Source organism: Meleagris gallopavo, chromosome 4 (genome assembly GCF_905368555.1).
Source record: "Meleagris gallopavo chromosome 4, MGAL_WU_HG_1.1, whole genome shotgun sequence".
Taxonomy (NCBI): domain Eukaryota; kingdom Metazoa; phylum Chordata; class Aves; order Galliformes; family Phasianidae; genus Meleagris; species Meleagris gallopavo.
In genome coordinates this window covers 54,231,729-54,254,328 of record NC_139407.1, presented here as the reverse complement: position 1 = coordinate 54,254,328, position 22,600 = coordinate 54,231,729, and the positions used below count along the sequence as shown (strand labels likewise).

General features: G+C 40.1%; 1 protein-coding gene across 22 annotated transcripts in view; it reads right to left on the bottom strand.

Moving 5' to 3' along the window:
* Positions 1-7,832: 7,832 nt before the first annotated feature.
* Positions 7,833-22,600, bottom strand: part of ADGRA3 (adhesion G protein-coupled receptor A3) — a 108,612-nt gene continuing 93,844 nt past the window's right edge. For all 22 annotated transcript variants that reach the window (XM_085223399.1, XM_085223388.1, XM_085223385.1 and 19 more), the window contains 5 exons: positions 19,730-19,854; positions 19,059-19,182; positions 17,958-18,103; positions 10,975-11,070; positions 7,833-10,775 (listed from right to left, as the gene is read on the bottom strand). In XM_085223399.1, the coding sequence (XP_085079525.1) occupies positions 9,533-10,775; positions 10,975-11,070; positions 17,958-18,103; positions 19,059-19,182; positions 19,730-19,854 (1,734 nt within the window). In that variant the 3' untranslated portion in view covers positions 7,833-9,532. The remainder of the gene's footprint in view (positions 10,776-10,974; positions 11,071-17,957; positions 18,104-19,058; positions 19,183-19,729; positions 19,855-22,600) is intronic.

Below are 22,600 nucleotides of genomic sequence, written 5' to 3'. Positions count from 1 at the left end.
TTTTTACTTCAGTTCATGGACTTTCTGACCCAATATTGCAGTACAGTTCCCTCAGTGCCAGCTCTTTCTTTGGAGCAATACAATTCAAGACGATCACAGCATGAGATCATATTTTTGTCGTCTTGTGTATGGATTGGAGGTGAGAGAAAATTCAGTTTTGCCAAGGTAAATTAAGTTTCTTTCCCTACTGCCACATTTGCATAGGCAATATTTGCATTTTGTTAATTGTTTACAGGTGAGATGAATACAAAGACTTTAATAAATAATCTAATTCTGTATAGAACTTACCCCTTCTGTTATCAAGAATACTCTGAAGCTTTACAATGTTTTTAAGGATTAGCTCTGACTTGGGAGAGAGAAGTCCTCTTTAAACAGCATTACTGTAGTAGAAGGACAAAGCTAAATAATGCTGTGAGCCACAGCTCCCCTTGCCACTGAGGTTACCCAAGAGTCAGGGAAAGATTCCCTGACTGGGTTTGAGCAATAAGGGCAAAATAAAGAGCTGTACTCTGGGAATTATTTGCATACTGACTGCAAATTCCTCTGGCTCAATTGCCTGCAATATATCACACGTGAAAAGGTTTTACACTGCCGCATAGAAAAATGTGTACCTTGCAATACAACCTTCTGGAGGGGAAGGAAATGGATGTGTGCCAATGTAGGAAATTATATTTAAAAAAAAAAAAAAAAAAAAAAGAGAGAAAAGGAAAAGAAGGCAGCAGAAGCAAATAAACCATGCTTACTTCTTAAAAGTGTTCTAAATATAAAAAAAAAAACAGGATGGGATTATAAAATATATACACACATACATCCCTCTACCTTGCTGTCATCTGCAGCATATCCTAATAAATCAGCAAAAGTTTTAGAACGACCAGAACTGACAAAAGAAATTTTTCTGCTTTCTGTTGCTCTTCAGCATGGCTGATTAAACTTTCACCACTACAATTGGGCCCGGGAAACCGCTGGAGTCCACAGCATGTATAAATTCATCACAATTCACCTGAGATTGGTATGGTGAACACGCATGTAGCTTTTGCAGTCTTGAGATTGTGTTGCAAAACTGTTATCTAAAATCATTCCTGCAACCTTTAAGGGTCCCTTTCAACTGAAATTCTGATTCTACCTACATTTTACACAACAAATCTTAAAGAATGCTATATTTATATAAAAATGACCATGAAAAATCCAGAAAAAAAATTGTTATGGTATCTATACTATGATAAAGCTTTTCTTACTGCATCCACACACACTTTTTCTGAGTTTGAAAGGTGAATATTTCAGCAATGCACTCTCTTTCAGGAGTGCTAGGTTGCATTATGATGAGCATATTCTCATCCCTAGCTTTGAAACTATTTCAGAATCATTAAGTGTTATTATGTTATAGTTAATAATGGAAAAGAATGTCTTTCATCTCCAAAAGCAATTTACAGCTTACAATAAACTGGCACATAAACTGCTCAGAAGGATCATTTCGTGCATTAACTTCCCCTGTGCCTTACAAATATATTTAGCCATGACGTAGAGTCTAAATGTTGTGCTGGGTGGACCGTAGAGGCTGATATCCTTTGATTAACTTCTCATGCAATGCAGAATCAAATGTAATGCATTAAATGTTAGAGTGGCTCCTTAATACAGGGGCAGTATATCAGAAATACAATGTGATTTTGAGTAATTTTCAGTGAAAGCTTCGTATTATCTTCCTATCTAAGAAAACAAGAATAGCATGTGGGGGGCATTTCTGTATTTTGTTGGCTTTGTACCACAGAATTAATGTTGGAAGCAAACTTAAGCTTTAATTCCAAGGCCAGCTGTTATCTGTGTCTTTAGAGCTTTAAATTTTCAAACATGCTTAGGGAATGCTGATTTTTACTGACTGTAAATCACCTTAATTTATTTAATACTCCATCTCAATTCTTAAGACATAAAATGCACACACAGGTGCCAGACATCACCTACCATCAATCAGTTTCCTTAATGCAATGACTATATTGGTCAGGGTGGGCAAGCAAGCTTGTATTTTCTGTGCCTGGATTTCGTAATGAGAGCTTTTAAGTACCTGGAGTTTGTTACTCTCTCACTTCACAGATCAATTACAGCATCAGAGTAATGCAATAGGTAGGTCACTCTGAAAATAAGACTCCTATTTATTTCCATGGGAACTACAACAGCTACAAAGAGCACAATAGCATTATTTGACAGAGCAAATTCACAGCTACTGTTTTTTCCAACACAGTCACCACCATTAGCTATGCATTTTCACCAGCATAAATAAGAGCCTCCATGCCACACTTGTAACCATATGCACCAGTGGAAAGTGATCCACTGTCACCACTTCTGAGATGCATCACCCAGCACCTCACTGTGCTCACGTCCACTATTTTGTCTCCATAAACGTTCAGTAAGTGTCAATGAATGTCAGTGGGTGCCATTTTTTCCTGCCTAGAGGAATTCAGTGACACACCTTTGTTTCATCCACACTTTTATGTCAGATGCCATTCTGTCAGACTGCTCCTCTGCTGCCATCTGTCACATGGCACTTAATAGAACACTGGTGAGAAGGTTCAACCTCTACTGCCATTCCAGCATCCACCTCTGACACTGTAGACTATCAGCATAAAATAGGAGGTAAAATACTTTTGGAGCAGCCCTCTTAGATTACCCACAAAACATTGCAAATATTCCATTAGGAATATGAACACATTGTTCTAAAGGGATTTCTATAGAAGTCCAAAAGCAAAGATTTTGGGGATTAAGGAAGAGGTTTCTTTTTTGTAGCCTTTACTTTTTTCTGTTGCATCAGGTTCAGAATAGCATCCAATGGGAGTTAGCAGTGCAGGATATTGACGAATAAAAAACAATATAATGACAGAAAATAAGCATAGTTTTCTAATGCAGATTAGAAGAAATAATAAAGGTTTTCATTTATTAATGAATGTAATCCAGTATTACCTGTTTTCTGCTTTTTCTGTTTCTTAGCAGAGCTGTGCACTGCTTTTGGCTTTCACCGCCACCAATAGAGCTGAAGTAGGCTTTTATTTCTGGAGATGATCTCGAGTATGCTCTCATTTTCGAACTTCTTCCATTTTAATTTGGCTGCAGGCAACTTTGTCAGTCTGAGCTCTATTGAAATCCATGGCAACACTCTCAGTGATTGAACCTGCCTATTGTGACAGCTGTCCACCAGCTCCTTACCATTCTGCTATTAGTCATATTGTTACTTCAGATCATTTCATAATTATTATGCTCTTTCCATACATTTGTGATGACAGGGTTACCATTCATTTATTTTTGTCTGTGACGGGTATAAGCGACTTGTCACTAGCAGTATTATAACATATTTATACTGTTTTCTCCTCCATCTCTCCTTCTCACATCCTCCCGGCTCCTTTCTGGCCCAGTGGTGCTTCTGTAGTTCCACATTTCACAGCCTCTTTGGAGGCCTGGGGCACAGGAAGGCAGCATCCATCAGCAGTGTGCATCTCTGTTGGCACTCACCAGCTCGTGGGCTAGAACTCAGCAAGCCTGGTTTAGACACACAGTCTTTGTAGAAACTGCATTTTCTCTCATGTTTTCTTCCTCCATTATCATTCTCATCTCATCCTTCTTTATGCTCCTTTACGCCCTTGTTTTCCTTTGCATTTTTGTCTCCCAAACAGGTTTGGTTGTAACACTGCTGAAAAATGTAAGCTTTCTTTAAAGCCAAACATGGGAGACATGGAAAAATCTGTAGCTTGAAGCACACCATTAATTTTATCCTTGTGAAGAAAACAATATTTGCATAATTGGTGGTCAGATATTTTTTTCCACTAGTAAGCTTCTGCAAAATAGAGGCTGTACATTAAGGAACAAACGTTTGCCAGTACTTTTGGTTGGATTATTTCCTCTTTGAAAACAGTGTATTCTACCATAATAGCTCCTGTGTTTTTCAGTTGCCCTCCTAGCCCAGAGACCAGCTGCTGTTACTGAAAGCCCACAGAAATGTGTGAAATAAAGCAGTGAATGTTGCCAGCATTGTTCTCACCAGGCTGTAAGCAGAGGTATTCCTTTGCACATAAATCCTTAAGCTCCTCCTAATGGATGAAAGCTGGGAAGCACAAAAAGCTTCCTCTGCATCTGATGCTTATTGCGTGAAAAATAAAATAAAATAAAAAAAGAGCCATGGCTTTACTGTTATTGGATTTGAGGCTACTTTTCCTTGTAAGAGATGCCCCACTAAAGAAGGTGTATTAAACTTTTGCTACTGTAAACAATTAACTGCAAATTTTCAAGAAGTTCTAGCTAATACAGACTACAAAATTTCCTCACAATTTAATCTTGTTAATCTTAAGGCTTGCCCCATCTATTGCACTCGGAGAATGCAATATTTAGAAGAAGGCTCTGCTGAATTCAACTAAAACACTTCGTTCAGCCACTTCATTTGTACATAAAAATTGTATATTTGGAGGTTTAATTTTGGATAATTTTCAATTTTCACTCTCACTGCAGGTTACTAAAGTGACAAATTTTCATTTTTAAACTGAAGCCACAAGTCAAGTGATCAACAACCAATAAAGTACACTTTCAGAATTTGGAAAGCCCCATCTCGGCTCTGACCTTATAGCTGCTCTCTTTTGACACACAGACATTCTGAACTCACTCTGGGTTTTGTCTATAACATAAGGCACAGCAGCAGTCAGCAGAGAAGCCTGGCAGTTCTGCAGGGGCTTTATTAAGTTGCTAGGTTAGTAAACAGCAGGTATGGCAGTGTTAGGTTGATTTCCTCACCTCTGGGCTTCAGGACCGCAGCTACTGCCATTTGGGGTCTGCCTGTATAGAGGGGTGTTGGTGGCTTTGTAGTCCAGCAACAAAAGTTTGTCATACTTCTGGATTTTCTGGATTTTATATTCATAGCCCCCACCCCTTCCCATCCTCCTCCATCTCCCCAGATGTCCCTACACAATCCTGGAACCGAGAAGGTATAAACCAAATGCAAACAATTAAAAAAAAAAAAAACAAAAAACTTCCCACACTACAACAGGTCCTTCAGTTTTGGAAAGCGGGGATTAAACATTCACAATGTGTTGTTTACACTGCAAGCTTCCTTCATGCTCTGTATGCGAGTTTTGAAGTATAAAGGACAACTTCTCACAGGTAGCCATTGATTAAGATTTAGAAACAGACAAACACTGAGTTATATAAACTGGAAGCAAAAAAATACCCATCCAACAATAAAAATCCACTGATCCTTCAGTTTGCTTAAGGGATGTGAAAGAGCAGCAATACAACGTACAAGTCAGAGCTACAGTGAACAGCATTGTGTTAACATGGAACTACTCAACTACTTAACACAGAAATGAAAGAAATGAAAGAACTCCATGTTCTCCTTTCAAAAGCTGACATTTTCTAACCTACAGAAATTTAAAGCCAGTAATTAGCATTTAACATATTCTGCTAAACCATTTTTACACATCACCCATGAGCAAAACAGTAATACAGAAAGCTCTTTTTTCAATGAAAGGGAAAATATTTGTACCTTCATATCTTAATCATACACTGATGCAATGCTTGCTTGCATGGAAAACAAGGAAGAAGTTCCCTTACAAAAATCTATTTTTATGCTCATAAATGCTTTCTTCAAAAGATATCTACGTAATTAAGCAAATTTTATTGTCTAAGTACTTTTCAATACGTTTCCCTGATAATACAGTTAACAGCACTCTGACCAGGGGTGGATGTACTATCCTACATATGCTTACAAGCCATAAAGCCACCTGATTTAGCTCTCAGAACCTGAGAGCTGTCAATTTGACCATGAAACAGATGATTTATCACATACATCTCTTATTAAAATCAATTCCTTATTAACACAATTTTTTTCTGCTTGAATCCCCAGCCTTGGTATCATTACTGAACCTCTATTAGAGCCAAAAGCTGTGACATGCTCATTGCCCTCTGCCTCCAAAGCCATGCCACCTGCTTTACAAAGTAAGCTTTTGTCTATCATTTGAGGACAAACTTACTTTTATTACAATTCCTATCACCTTTTCTGCAGCAAGCAAAGCTGTCTTAAAAGAGATGGTTCTCACTTCAGTTTGTATTATCTACTCCACTTTACATATCTGATCGTTGAATGATTGTTCAACTATTTCCTTCTTGTCTAGCTTCAACAAGCAGAATAAATTTCTATGGTGCTTTTCTTCTTCCACTGGAGCAATCCAGGGGATTTACACAAGGTTTAATTAAAAACCTCTGAAAATAAGCTTGTTTTACAAGGTATTAGAAAAGAAAATGAGGAACCTTGAAAGTTTTGTTTCCAATTTCCTTACACTTAATAACTGCGCTTTTTCACAGCTTAATAACCTGTCTTCCTCTTCTTTTAGTTACATAAATTCCTTTATTTAACATTCTTCATGTGAAACACAAGAGAAGCATGTAGTCTTGAAGTACCAAGGCTATGCATCTGCTTCCACTATTGCCTACTTAGCACAGTTTATTTCTCAGTCTCATCAACATTTAAGCCAAGCTTCAAAGCTATGAAGTATTACATACAGTATTAAAACTGAAGGCAGTTTCAAGACAGACCAAGTAAATATTTCCACCCAAACTTACGCAAAAGATAGTAAAAGCCAAAGACAAGCTGTTTCTGAAAGGCATTTGTTCTTACCCTAAGCCATTCATACCTTGTTCAGACAGGAGGAAATAATCTATACACATACACACACAGAATTTTCAATAAAACACAAAGCAGCTTGACTTATTTGCCTTAGTATAGATATTTGTAGCTATAAAAAACAGTGTATGCTTCATTAACCTACAGAGACGTGAGGTTTGGGCAATAACCTAAGTAAGGATCCCCGATGATTACACTGGGGCTAATTGCAATGCTCGGCATGGAATTATGATTGAGCCACCTGAATTTTGACTTCATAGTTGAAAATGTATTTTTGGCACCAATCAGCTAATACAAGCTTCAACAGCAACCCAAATGGCTGTCATTGCTCCCCTTCCTCCCCAGTAAAGCAGTGAGTTGTCTAAAGAAGTTTAAACAAGCTTGTCCAATAGCTTAAACTGTAAATATTTTAAATGTATTTGGACATTCAGTTCAAATTCAGTTTTTCTGGAGATACTTATAAATGCACATCTACACATGTGACAGTTCTGACGTTGGTTACAAGCTAAAAGCTAACTCTCTTGCAGCCAGTGAAACAGCCCAGCAATTAAACTCAGTTATACACTCCTCAAAGCATCACCTTGACAATTCATAGACAGGAACTACTCAGAAGCAGCAAGAATTCCACCCAAATCCTAGTAAAACTGCCCTTCCAGTGTTGTTTGTATACAAGATCAGTTCAGGCTACCAAACCAAATGGTAGGGAGGTGCAGTAGAGCTTGCAAGCAATAACTAAATGTACCTGGATGAGTCCTTGAATTATAAAACACCACCTCCGAATAGTGAGAATGTCAGAGCCAGTCCTGTATTCAGAGAGTATGTTGAACAGTAGAATGCACAAGAGAGGAGTTTGAACTGGGGAACCAAGCAGACAAATGCAGGCAGCCCAGAGACATGCATAAGCATTTTTTTGCTATTAAATACAAAGGGTTCCAGAAAAATGGATAACAGTTAAAGGAACAAGTAAAACCCCCAACTATGACCTACAACCTCACATCTGTCACAGCATTAAGACGACACAAAATATGATCCTGCTTATATTGCTAAGTCAGCAATTTAAGTAGAGAAAACTGTAATCATAACTGAAAAAAATCTTTCATAATATTGCATTTCAAATAAAATAGTTTGACTAATGTTGTAGATAAATTCTAATTTAAATGGAATTACAGTGTAACTACAATGATTTTAATTTTCAAAATAGACTTTATTGTGAAAGACTGTACAAGTTGCTTTTAAAAACCAACAAACCTCTATAGAACATAACTTCGTTTCAAACAAACTCTAGAATTAATGCAATTAACTGAACTATTTTATTGTCTATTTCAAACACCAAATATTTTCTTTTGACTGAAACTGTGACAGTTTTCAGACAAAGTAAAATCAAGATGACGTTAAATGCAATAATATTTCATTAAAAACCAACAAATGAGTGCAAAACTGGGCTGCTGGGGAAAATACCATTTATTATACTTTTAAATACAAATTTGAAATGCATTGTGGACACATCTTCAGAGTTACATGTGAAAAATAAAAATGTACAAAATTGTATTTTGCATTGCTCAGCAAGATGCAGCCGGCTGCTCCCCCAGTGCACATCAGCCTCACCAACACCTCCTTTGCTCCCTCCCATTATACTCAGCCACCAGACAGAAAGGGGGGTGACTGGGAAAGTGAAGCCAACCAGCTGGAGAGAGACCCTCCATGAAGCCCTTGGTTGGTCAACCAGGACACCCCTGATATTACAGACTTCAGGGACTAGGCTCCAATCTAGATGGGATGAACTGTAAACATGTTTAGCTTTGAGGGAAATTTCAAAAGAAGGCCCAAGGTGTCTCTTGGAGAAGGGAGAAGGAATGAAGAAAAGGCTTCTCTCCTGCATTGCAGGAGAGGAAAAGGACGAGGAAGGAAGGCAAAGGCTGAAAAATGCAGTAATAATCGAGTCACTGGTAAGAGGATACAGAGACAGAAGACATCAGCACTCTATCCAAAGCAGTGATTGCTGTGCTAATTTGGCCCAGTCTGGAGGAACCTTTTCTACTGCTAAAGCAAATTTGACCCTTCTAGTTCATCAGCTACTCTTTTACTACAGACAGAATGAGGATTGTAAGTGTTTGATGGTCAGAATTTAATAGAGTTAGTTTGTTAAGCAAACTTGAAGTTTTATCTGTTTTGTTTCTGTCTTTTGTGTCTGTACTGATTTTTTTTAACGCATCAGACTCCTACTGCATACAAAGTACATGCAAAAGTCATCATTTTGGAAAAATACATATGTAACAACTATTAAAGTTATCTGAACCTAATTTAACAGGCTTTATCTTTTATATTTGAAGCCCGTAGTGTTTTCGTTCCTTTTCCCTGTCCCTCCTTTCCATCCTAAATACCCTATCTGTGCTGTAGGCACTAGTCAAATTCGTTATTTTTTTTTATTAGACATCTTTCACATCCATCTGCTAAGAGAAGTGGAAATATACTGCTTCCCTAGATACATGGGAATAACTTAGTTTCACACGGAAGGAACTGTTCCTCTAACCTACCTGTACTACTGTAGGGAACCTGCTATAGCAGTGGGGCTAGACTTGCTGATCTCCAGAGGTCCCTACCAACCCTGACAGTTTTGTGATTCTACAGTTCTGTGGAGATTGATGCTTCAAAAGAAAGAAATTTTTAAAAAATCCCAAAACACAAATCACAAAATATCAAAAGTTCATCCTTGTAGGAAGAATAAAGATAATAATGCATACAATCTTTTGCTTGGCAGATTATCTCTGTTCCATCCCTGCATAAAGTACCTACAATTTGTAAACAGTCTTTAGAAGCGTTTAATAGCTTTAAGGAATGTGTAATCACAGTTCATATGGATTTGTCCCACACTGAACGATAACGCTACACAGTAGTCTCATGTTTCCATAACCCAGTTCTAATATTACCAGTACTGTCTGCAGTGAGCAAGGGTCCATCCTGTCCACTGCTTTTAAGTGGTCCGTTCTGAATGGCTAAATTTAGGCCATAAGATTTTTGCTGGTTTTCAAGTTCAACCACTATCGGTTTCCTCAGTATATCTTTTTTGTTGTTGGCAGCTATTGTTTTTTCAGTATTTCTGCTGCTTTTTGGAAGCGTACTGCAAGCATCACTGCTATCTTGTTGGGACTGGTTATACTGACGTTCCCGGTACGCCAAATAGGCTCTCCTGCTCCTGGAATGTCCTTCACTGTTGCTTGGTCGGCTTTTAGGTACACCATTTTGCACGCTTCCTTCAACACTTGTAGGAACATCGTATGCATATTCCCTCAGCACTGCAAGCCTGCTAGCACGGTGCCCCTTGCTTCTGTTCTTGTGATGCCGACTTGGGTGCCCATTTGTCCGAAACTGTACCTCTAATGGAGCTACGTGCATTTTGATATCGTTATCCACCGAATGTTCAGTGAGACTGTTATCAAGCTGAGGCCCTGTGTTTAATGGTAGGGAAGTAGAGTGACACTGAGCTGCCGCAGCTTGTAAATTAGTTAGCTTACAACCTTGAGAAGAATTTTTTAGGCTTGATGCACTTTTATTTGTGCATGAAGATTCTGCACTACTGTTGGTGCACTTCGGGGTCTCTCCGTTGGTTCCATTGGAACTGGATGGCTGAACATTCACTTGCACAGAATATGTACTCCTTCCAGGGCAGCAAGTTGTTATCCACGCATGCCTGACATCTTCCCTGTTAACACAGTGATGCACCATAAGAAAGGCACTGAGGCTTAAACACGTTGCCCCAAAAAAACAGCTAAAAATCAGGTCCATAGGATAATACAGGGAAACGGACAGAGCTCCAAAAATCCAGAGAGCAATGTACAAAAGCAAAGTAAGGCTCACTCCCATAAGCTGTGCTTGAAAGCTGTGCTCATTCTCTAATGCAGAAGTGGACACTAATGACACTGACAAGGAATCTTGATGAGTCAGTTCCCCGTGTTCGTTGGTGGCCAGACGCTGCTGTTCCTCAGCTGGTTCCTTCAGCTCATATTTACGTTCAGGATGCCGTTTTAGTTGTATGAATATGCTGAGAAAATACATGCAGTTTATGAAAATTATAAAACTAGCTGGTCCATAAAATGCTCCTAAGCTAGGTTCCCAAGCCATCCAGCAGCTGGAAAAAAAAAAAAAAACGAACACAAAAAGTCAAGACAAACATGTTTTCATAATTAATTTATACTTCCATTGGTTCAAAATGGTACCTTGAAAAGATCTTGGCTGCATTCATTTTCTGAAGCATTCAGAATCACAAGGAGTATTCAGAAAAGCAAGACTGAAACTTATAACAGAACTCTCAGTTATACTGTACTTACTAAGGTGCATTAGGTCTGCTGCCGTAATTTCGGATGTTTGCTGCTGCTGTTATTCCACAAACTATGACAGGGATTCCTCCACCAATAAGGTAGAACCTAAAAAGTAAAACTAATACATCAGTGATTGCTTAATGGCAATATTTTATTCAGTAAGCCTAGAGAACAGGAGAAAGAGCTTTCCAGGATTCTAGAAAGATAGCATTTTGTTAAGGAAAAAAAAAAAAATCAGATGAATTGTGTTTGCACTCCAGCAAAATTTTTGTATTTTTTATTTTTTTTAAAGTCTTCTTCACCACAGTTTTTCTCTCCCAATGTAAATCCACTCCTCCTTCAACTTCTGACTTCCCTCTGAGGCACTAAACATATAAGGTACATAAAGTCAGAAGGGAGATGAAATAGCTGGCAGCCAAAAGTTTATAAATTACTACAAAAGAATATGGACACTTAGAAGGAAACAGTTCCTGAAAATGAATTAAGATGAATTTGCTTAATATGGATACTTTTCTGAAGATCAGCCACAAGAACTGGTCATTTGTTTTGTTTTAAAAGGACTGAACTTGTAGCATACATCTCCTGCTTCCCTGTGGCAGTGTTAATGAAAAATGCATGCTTTCGTAAGAACGAGGGCATATAATGTTAGAGGATCTAGCTTTAATTCCAGTTCTCATGAATTCATGTTGAATTAGTTAGTGGCAGATCAATAACTGCCAACAATCATTTAAATCAATGCCGCTCTGTACAGCACTTTATGTTAATCCTGTCAAACTCAGATCAAATTCAGATCAACATGCACTGAAAGCTATTTTTGTGGTACATACATGGGTAATTTGTTTTGTCAACAAAAAATATTCATTCCTGCAGTCTTGAATTTGCCCATTGCATTTCAAGCTTACTTTCGTCTCAACTCAAAACAAAACAGTCTAAAATAAACTAAGTCTTCTTTGGAGGTCCAGGTAGACTATCGGCCCTATCGGCCCCGAGGTCCCAGCATGCGACTGTGGCTCCCTATGGGGCATGTGGCCTCCAGTCGCCTTGCAAACAAGTGACGGAGAGGAATCGACAGACAGACTGTGCTCCGGATATAGTGAGCCCCCAGTCTGCCCCTTACCCTCACAATACTTATGTAGAACTAGGGGGTGTGGGACTGGGACAAAACTCTCTCCCAAAAGGGCAAGGTGATATCCACTGCTCAGTGGCGGAGCCTCTGCCCTTTTGTTGCCGAGCAGAGCAAAGCTGTTTGAGAGAGAAGGATGGGTGGAAACAGATACCTACTCGGCGTTGTGGGCGTCCCCCCCCCAGATCATGCTCGGTTCCCCAGGTGCCTCTGCGGAATAGATTTGAGGCCCTGGAACCCGAGGGAGAGGTGTGTGCAGGTGTGGAAGGAGGCCCACCTGTGAGGGTGCCTCGGGGGAAGCGGTCAACCCCGCGCCTCAAGACTTCCTACACCCGAAAGGATAGAAGGGTGGTTGTCATAGGCGACTCCCTGCTGCAAGGAACTGAAGGCCCTATATGCCGGCCCGACCCTACCCGCAGAGAGGTGTGCTGCCTCCCTGGGGCTCGAGTCAAAGACGTTGCTAGGAGAATTCCCAGACTGATCTGCCCTTCTGACTACTATCCACTATTGATAGTACAGGCTGGCAGTGAAGAAGTTGGTAAGAAAAGCCTGAAGGCTATCAAAGATGACTTCAGGCGACTGGGGCGGGTAGTTGAAGGAACAGGTGTGCAGGTAGTTATTACATCTGTACCTTCAGTGGCAGGAAACAATAGTGGGTTGAGCCTAAAAACCCATCTCTTGAACAAATGGCTTAGGAGTTGGTGCAAACGCAGGAGTTTTGGTTTTTTTGATCATGGGGCAATTTACTCGGCACCTGGCATGATGGCTGCAGATGGATGCAGCCTGTCTTCACGGGGAAAGAGGGTTCTAGCTGAGGAACTGGCGGGACTTATTGACAGGTGTTTAAACTAGGTATGAAGGGGGAAGGGGACAAAATGACGACCGCTGGGACTGAGGGGGCAGTTCGAGGCTCCAAACAGGACTTGATGGGTGGAGACAGTGGAGTTCAAAGGCTTGGAGAGAGGTGGAGGGATGCTGCTTCTCTTAAGTGCCTGTATACTAATGCGCGTAGCATGGGGAATAAACAGGAAGAGCTGGAGTTCTGCGTGCGGTCGCAAGGTCATGATCTCATCGCGATCACGGAGACGTGGTGGGACAGCTCGCATGACTGGAATGTTGTCATGGAGGGCTATGTGCTTTTTAGGAAAGATCGGCTGGCTAGGCGGGGTGGTGGAGTTGCTCTTTATGTGAGAGAGCAGCTAGAATGTATTGAACTTCACTTGGGGGAGAGTGATGTAGCAGTGGAGAGCTTATGGGTGAGAATCAAGGGGCAGGCTGGTAAGGGTGACACTGTTGTGGGGGTGTACTACAGGCCCCCTGATCAGGATGAGGAGGCTGATGAGGCCTTCCGAAAGCAACTGGATGTAGCGTCACGTTCCCAGGCACTGGTGCTTATGGGGGACTTCAATTATCCAGATATTTGCTGGATGACCAACATAGCCAGGCACGCACGGTCCAGACGGTTCTTGCAGTGTGTTGAAGACAACTTTCTGATGCAGGTGGTGGAGGAACCGACGCGGGGAGGGGTGTTACTGGACCTTATTTTCACCAACAGGGATGGACTTGTTAAGGAAGTAAAGGTAGGGGGCAGTTTGGGTTGTAGTGATCATGAGATGGTGGAGTTCAAGATCCTGAGCGGAAGAAGCAAAGCAATAAGTAGGATTGCTACCCTGGACTTTAGGAGAGCCAACTTCGATCTCTTCCGGGACCTACTTGGAGCTATCCCGTGGGCTCGGGTGTTAGAAGGTAAGGGGGCCTCTGAGAGCTGGTCAGCATTTAAACAGCTCTTCTTCCAAGCTCAGGATCGGTGCGTCCCTGTGAACAAGAAATCGGGAAAAGGTGGCAGGAGACCTTTGTGGATGAGCAAGGAGCTCATGCGCAAGCTCAAAGGAAAGAAGAAGGTCCATGAAATGTGGAAAAAGGGTCTGATCACTTGGGAAGAATATAGGAATGTAGTCAGGGCCTGCAGGGATGCGACGAGGAAGGCTAAAGCCCGTCTGGAATTGAATCTGGCTAAAGTGATAAAGGATAATAAAAAAGGCTTCTTCAAGTATGTTAATAGCAAAAGGAAAACTAGGGAGAATGTGGGCCCCTTACTAAGTGAGGGGGGGGTCCTCGTAACGGGGGATGCTGAGAAGGCAGAGATACTGAATGCCTTCTTTACTTCTGTCTTCAGTGAAAAGGCTCCCCTGCAGGAATCCCACACCCTGGAGGTTAGGGAGAGGGTCTGGGGAATGGGAGACTTCCCTTTAGTCAGGAAAGAGGATGTGCGTGAGCGCCTAGGCAGTACTAAGGTCCACAAGTCCATGGGACCTGATGGGGTGCATCCACGTGTGCTGAGGGAGCTGGCGGAGGTCATTGCCGAACCGCTCTCCATCATTTTTGAGAGGTCTTGGACAACAGGGGAGGTCCCTGAAGACTGGAGGATAGCCAATGTCACTCCGGTCTTCAAAAAGGGCAAGAAGGAAGATCCGGGTAATTATAGGCCTGTCAGCCTCACCTCCGTCCCTGGAAAGGTGATGGAACAGCTTGTGCTGGATACCATCTCCAGACAACTGGGAGAAAAGGAGGTTATCAGGAGTAGTCAGCATGGGTTCACCAAGGGGAGGTCGTGCTCGACCAACTTGGTGGCCTTCTATGATGCTGTCACATGCTGGGTGGATGGGGGAAGAGCGGTAGATGTAATCTACCTTGATTTTAGAAAGGCGTTTGATACTGTCTCCCACGACATCCTTATAACAAAGCTGAGGAAGTGTGGGATAGATGAGTGGACAGTGAGGTGGGTTGAGAACTGGCTGACTGGCAGAGCGCAGAGGGTCGTCGTTGGTGGTGCAGAGTCTGGCTGGAGACCTGTACCAGTGGTGTCCCCCAGGGGTCTGTGCTGGGTCCGGTCTTGTTCAACATCTTCATCAATGACCTTGATGAGGGGATAGTGGCCACCCTCAGCAAGTTTGCTGATGATACGAAGTTGGGAGGATTGGCTGACACGCCTGAAGGCTGTGCTGCCATTCAGCGAGACCTGGACAGGCTGGAGAGCTGGGCAGTAAGAAACCGGATGAGGTTCAACACAAGCAAGTGTAGGGTCTTACACCTAGGGAGGAAGAATTGCATGCACCAATACAGGCTGGGGGATGAGCTGCTGGAGAGGAGCTCTGCAGAGAGGGACCTGGGCGTCCTGGTGGACGACAGATTGGCCATGAGCCAGCAGTGTGCCCTCGTGGCCAAAAAGGCCAATGGCATTCTGGGGTGCATTAAAAAGAGCGTGTCCAGCAGGTCGAGGGAGGTGATCCTCCCCCTCTACTCTGCCCTGGTAAGGCCTCATCTGGAGTACTGTGTCCAGTTCTGGGCTCCCCAGTACAAAAAAGACAGGGATCTCTTGGAAAGAGTCCAGCGGAGGGCCACAAAGATGGTGAAGGGCCTGGAGCATCTCCCCTATGAAGAAAGGCTAAGTAAACTGGGTCTGTTTAGCCTTGAGAAAAGAAGACTGAGAGGGGACCTGATCCAGGTTTATAAATATCTGAGGTGTGGCGGCCATAGTGGTGAGGCCAGTCTCTTTTCAGTGGTACGTGGAGACAGGACGAGGGGAAACGGACATAAGCTGCAGCATAGGAAGTTTCGCACGAATGTGCGTAAGAACTTCTTCACGGTGAGGGTGACGGAGCACTGGAACAGGCTGCCCAGGGAGGTTGTGGAGTCTCCTTCTCTGGAGATATTCAAGTCTCGCCTGGACGCCTACCTGTGCGACCTGGTGTAGGGAACCTGCTTTGGCAGGGGGGTTGGTCTCGATGATCTCTAGAGGTCCCTTCCAACCCCTACAATTCTGTGATTCTGTGATTCTGTGACTAAATATATTACTAAATTGCCCAGGCCAAGAAGGATCATGTTTTGTCACTTGTTAACTGTATTGTGACACTGAATAAACAGGAGAAAGACAGACAAAACAGATCTTTGTGGCAGACCTTACTCCACTCATCTATCATTACAAATTACTAAATCATTGCCTCAAACATCTACCACTATTCAAACAAACAGCCAGTTTAACTTGGTTCTACACAAGACAAGCTGTTATTAGTGGGGCAGTGAAGTAACATGGATTGTTTGCAGATTGTAGTTCAGTCTGCTGTACTGAAGGACCATGTTTATTTACAATCAGCCTTGAACTCCTCTCTACCCTCTACCCAAAAAACACACTGAATCAATTTCAGAAGTCTTTTTTATATCATTTATGACCTGTGACAAAACTGCACTAACACAAAGAACAGAGCTCATTATCAACAATAATATCTTATATGCAATGAACAAAACACAAAACAAAGCTTATCTATGCTAGTGGGAAGGATGATTAATGGATACAAAGTCCATTCTCAAAAGGTACCCCCAGGAACTGAAGATCATTGTGTATGCACACTGTCTACCTACCAACTGCAAAGTGAACTTTTTGTAAGCACAAAGAATACAAAGCAAAATAATTTGTACAGGGATATGCTGTTTTCTTCTCATTTATCATATACATCTACCGGGGTTTTAATTTCTCCATTTTAAAATATTCTTCGTTAGCCTGAAAAGGTATGTGAGAAGAAGAATCTAAGTAGCACAAAGACAAATTCTGAATTGGTTGTTTTGTCTCTTTACATTCAAGAAACAGGAGGACTGCAAATAACAGGTGACTGGTTCCATACAAATAAGAAACTCCTGCTCAGAAGTCCTTGCCCTCTGCTACAACTGGGAAAACTTGTTTTGAGCACAAATATAATAGGCAACTGAGTGAAAAAAAATTCTTTCACAGCTACTGAGCAAAAATATCACACATTGACTCAGGGAATCCTGATCTGCAGAGAAGAATCTGAGAATACATGAAGTATGTTCACTCTGTTCTTGTACTTCTCTCCAGAGCTATTGATGAGGCACCCAAATCTGAAGAGGTGTATGTTTATGTTTACATAGAGCTAAGCCTGTGAGGCTGGTAATTTTACTAGAAAATTTTCCAGAGGAAGAATAGCATACAGTAATAGCGGATGGGGAAAAAAAAATTGCAACAGATGTTAGCATGCCCATTCAGCACTGTGCTGGAAGGCACACGATACCCTACAACAAATGGAACAGATTCTTTTTCTTAATATAATGGACAAAATTAAATAACGCAATGGGAACGCTCAGTGGTACAAATACTAACCTTCTGGCTCACATAAGCTGTATTTCTGTATGTCTGTACACTGTACTGCACATTTTAGCTGATACATAGAAAAACGGTTCTGATTTCCTCCTGCTTCTTGTATTTCAAAACTAAGCTTTCTAAAAACTTGCCTGCATAACTAATCAAAGTTAATCAATGCCTGCCACCTTGTGGAGAATTCGAGCTTAGCAGTTTTTAATTAATATCTGGAGTGAGTTATGTTGATAAGTTACATTAATGTTTACTATTAGAAGTACTTCACAGAGCAAATTTTACAGATAGAGTTTGCCCCATTTCAGTGATTTCAGAAACAAATATTCCAAAGAGGAACACTTTACAAAGTATACTACTTTTATTTGATAATGGCATTTTCAGCAAAATGTATTAAACTATACTTAAATGCTAGTGTTTGCTAATTTTCTGATAACACAGTTCTCCCCGGTCATTTCCCTATGTCAATTTAAAGGAAAGTGTTCCAACCTAAAGCCGTAATCAAAGCATCAGATGCACTGCTGAAACAGAACATGATAAGACCGAGCATCCTTCACCTCATCCTCACTACCAACTCTTGGAAACAGAGAAGTCTGGAAGAGATTTGAATGGCACTTGGAAAAAAACAGTATTGATTTTACAATTTCCAGTCAGAACATGAGCATGGTGATCTGGCAGATGGCGTTGTACAAACAACAGGCTCACCTCAGCATTGGTCTGGGGGGAGGTGGTGGCTCATCAGTATCTTGACATCTTTTTGCTTTTTTGGTTACTTGCTTGTAAATATTACGAGATGTCACTCCCAGCCACAGTACTGTTGCAAGAGTGGAATAATGGAGAATTATCCCAACCTTAAAAAATAATAAAAAAAAAACCCCTAAGCATTTATAGCTTATGAAGCTACAAAATTACCATTTACTGGATGATTGGCATAAAACTTGAATTTCCAAAATTTCAGTTCAAGAAAAGACAATTTGCTACGATGTTTTCAACACTCAAATAATTGCAAATTCGAACAAAAGCACTACAGAACATTATAGTAAAGGATTAGGAACTTTTACAAGTCATTGGAGGAAAAGAAAACACTTCAAAAATTTCCACTGACATTGTTCCAAAGAAGCAACTGTGTAACACTGAAACATGGCAACTGAATGATGGATGGCTCAATCTTAGAAGAACAAATCATCACAAAAGAGAAGACCTGATAAAAGCTGTTTGTTTAGAGAAAGCACAGGTTTTTGACTTCAAACACTTCTCATTTCCTCCTTTTAAGTTATCCTGAGGCAGTAAAAATAATTATGTTTCTATTTGCAGAAAACAGTTTTTATACGGTCTGTAAATGTCACATACTTATTACAGAACTGTTACAGAGAACTGTAAATCTCAAAAATAAGAGGTAAGATAAAACAACCACTGTGATAACATCCCTGGCTAAAAAAAAACTGCTGCTCTTACGAAGTATTTTTCCAGTATTCAAATAACAGATAAGAGACATCTTTAAGGTAGAAAAAAGTGATTCTTTGTCTAAATTTAGCATTCTGATGAAAATGCCTGTACAGTACTGCTGTTCTGTAGGAAGCCAAAGGGTATATATGAATATAGAGGCATGAAATGTACCTGATTTTTTCAAATGATATCAAGCACAATTCCATAATATTCACTGCTATAATAAATAAACCTCAAAATATCAAGTTTTCATATTTGAAGTTTCACTTCCCCTAGCAAAATGATGGGAGAGTTAAAATCTTAACATTATTTTCTGGAAATAATTTCAACATATTTTCTTTTGCTGCTGTGTTTACTTACTGCTTGGCAAATGCTGGCATTCCTGGTCTGAGTTACGCCTCCAATGAACATCACACACGTCAGGAAAATGTGAAAACTCAGGTTAACCAGCATATGCCAGCTTTTCACACTGATCCTGATCAGACTGTTAAAAAAAAAAATGAAGTTAGACAACATAAAAACAGAGCACAGCTGCATTATCATCTTTCAGAAACTAAAAAGATACAGTCATGTTAAATGAGATGTAATTACTGTTAATGACTGTTTGACTACCATGCATTTTGCAATCAAACAAGCTCTGGACTTCATTACATGAAATTAACACGCCCTCCTATTAACCAGCTTAATACAACTATTTTGGCCTTGATTCAAAAAAAAAAAAGTCAGGATCCAAGCTTTCATGTCAACACAAATGTAAAAAGTACAACACTTTAATTTCCCTGTCATTTTTGAGAGTGGGCATTTCCATCACCACAAAAGAAAAGAGGAGGATTAAAGAAATACATGGTTACAAGACCTAAATTATCACACCAAAAAGAAAAGATGAATTAGGCCGCTTCCTTAACAGTTTGTTCGCATCAACAAATTTTATAGGAAAATATGGATACAGATCACTCTGTCATGTTCAAAACAGAAAGAAAAGGTTGTCCTAAGCACTAAGAAAGCAGTTTAGCCTTTAATTTTATTCATACCTGTGATGATATATATAGCTGACTATGATCATCAAGAGGCACATTAGCAAAACCATGGCAGTAGCATAAATTACTGGATGCAAAAGATCAGCTGGCTGTGTATATAATTCAGCTTCTGTCAAGTCCTGACAACAAAACCAAAAGCAACATTAGTCCATCTCCTTATTCTGTAGGAATGACAGAGAGAAAAAAAAATTATACATACACACACACACACACACACACACAGAATTAATAGGAACCCTACAGACAAAATGCTATGTCCCCTCTGTCTCCCCCAGTTAGTTAAGGTAGCTTACAAATACCCGCTGTTCTGGCTGAATGTTATAAATGCAGTCATATTTTAAAGCACGTTTAAATGTCAAGTATGTAAGAATACAGAGACAAGTTAGTGGTTCTGACAAAAGCAATTTTGTTATTTTTAAAATGCATATAAGTTTGTACAGTGTGTAGAATAACACTGTGTTCCAGTGAAGATTAGCATCTACAATAACTTGCACAACTTAAGACAAACCACCCTTAGCAAGTTTGCAGATGATGCTGAAATGGGGGAGTAGATCAGCAGGCTGGAGGATATCCAGAAGGACAGAGAAGTGGGTTGGGAAATGTCATGAACTTCATCAAAGGAATAGCTGAACGTTTTGCACCTGGGATGAAATAACTCCCATGAATGCAACAGTATGGGCTAGGTGCTGGACTGAATAGAAAGCAAGGAAAGAAGAACCTGAGGGTGCTGGTAGACAGAACTTGAACACAAGTCAGCAGCATACACTACACCCCAAAGCCAAACTTCACTGTACTAGTGAAAATGACGTACAGATGAATAGAAGCCATTATTCTACCCTGCAACCACCTGTGCAGAACTGTACTCAGCTGGAGGCCTCCTACTACAGGGAAGACACTGACACACAGGATGGTGCAACAAGTGAAGCATATAATGGAGGCAGAAAAGGCTGGATCTCTGAGAAGAAAGATGGGTCAAAAAATCAACGTTATTATATTCGACTAGTTATTCTAAGAAGAAATCTCATCATTATATTGAGCTATCAACTGGGATAGTACGAAGATGACAAAAATCAAACTTTCTGGAGCTGAATAGAGAAGACTGAGAGGCAATGGATTCCTTATTACAAAAGCTAAAAACAGGAATTCTATGTAGCAGGTACGTATAAGCTCAAGTTGAAACAATTTACTAGAATTGTTTCCCTAATGGTAGCAAATTTGAAAAGTGCTTCAGTATCTTCTGACACAGAATGAAATGTTTTTTCACTGATATTAGGCAAACATATCTATTTTTTCCTTTTCGGAATAGACCGTATACAGAAACATATCTTCTAGTTACAAATGGTGAGTTACTCAAACTTCAAGAGTTGTGCAAAGTTCAAACGCTTGCTGAGGGAAAGGAGAACAAATTCAGCCTTCACAAAAAACAGAGAACATTAGGAAGAAGCTTCAGCTTGCTTTGGAGAAAAATCACAGTGATATACATTCTATTTTTAAGGTTAAGATTAAGGTTAAAGTTAAGGATAATCTGATTTCATGGACAGGAGAAAAGTTCTTGAATCAACAATTTCCATTAAATAAGAGTTGGCAGTGTATTCACTACTCCTTCAATTGTTCTTTTATCAGAATATAAATTTGTTATTGCTAAGTAACTCACCGACCTCACTCCAAGCAAATTTGATCAAATTGCTGTTTGATTTTTTTGTATTTTTTTTTTTCAGCACTTGGAAGAAAACGCTCTGAAAAAGATCATAAGACATTACACCTTAGGCAGCCAGTGTTATCAGAACCTAATGCTGCCCATGGTCCAGCCAATAGTCACCTGGAGATCCTTAGGACCACATTGCAGTGACAAGTATGAGTGAAGGAACTGTCACACAACTGAGAACAAAAACCATAGGAGAACTCTAGTCACTGCTTCCAAGTTGGTGACAGGTAGCACGATGCCATGTATCATTTGTTATAAATTTAGAAAGCAAAAGCTACAAAATCACAAAATTTAACATGAACTTCTAAAGTGTTTGAGAAAATTCAGCTTGACCCAATACCCACTAGATCAATGGAACTCTGACCGCACTGTCAATTTTTCATCATATCTACTAAAAGGAGTGAGGAAGCAAATGTTATTTTTGAGTTAAACCAATCATAAATAATAATTTGTTTATAAAATGTCAATAAAACAACTGAAGAGATGACATTAAGAACATTAGGGTGCTTACAGCCTAGCAGCACTGTGTTTCTTCTCCAGAAGCACTGCTTTTACTTTCCTCTCCACTGCAGGATGAGAAGTATATATATACACATATATATTAATGAGAGTTCTGATCAGTCTCCTAGTTATCTGTTCTATTATTAAGCAGTAGTTCAAATAATTTCAAAACACATACAGATTTTTATAGCTCTATCTTTCTAGATCACCTGATTAAAAAACCAGGCACTCAAACACAGCTCCCTTATCAGAAAGGACTTTACATTATGTTCTGAAATGTATACAGATATACAAGTATATTACATTTGCTTTTATTTTAAATAGGTATAGAAGAATAAATAATTAAATAACTCAGGTTATTAGCCAGAAATCATGCAGCCAAGATGATGAATACTGCTTTCAGACCCCTGGCTGCCACTCCTGTTTATGTATTTGATGTTAATGATAGCTCTAGAATTAAAAGCCAAACTTCTAAAGCAAAAATCCAGAAACTTCCTATGTGCCAGTGACCTGAATCCAGGCTTATGTACCACTATGAGAGTCTATTAAGAAAACAGGTTATTGTGGCCTTTTTAAGTTTTCAGTTAAGTAACACACAGGCATGAAAACCATCTTCAGCAGCTACTTAGAGAGTCAGAATTTCTGCAGTGTTTTAAACT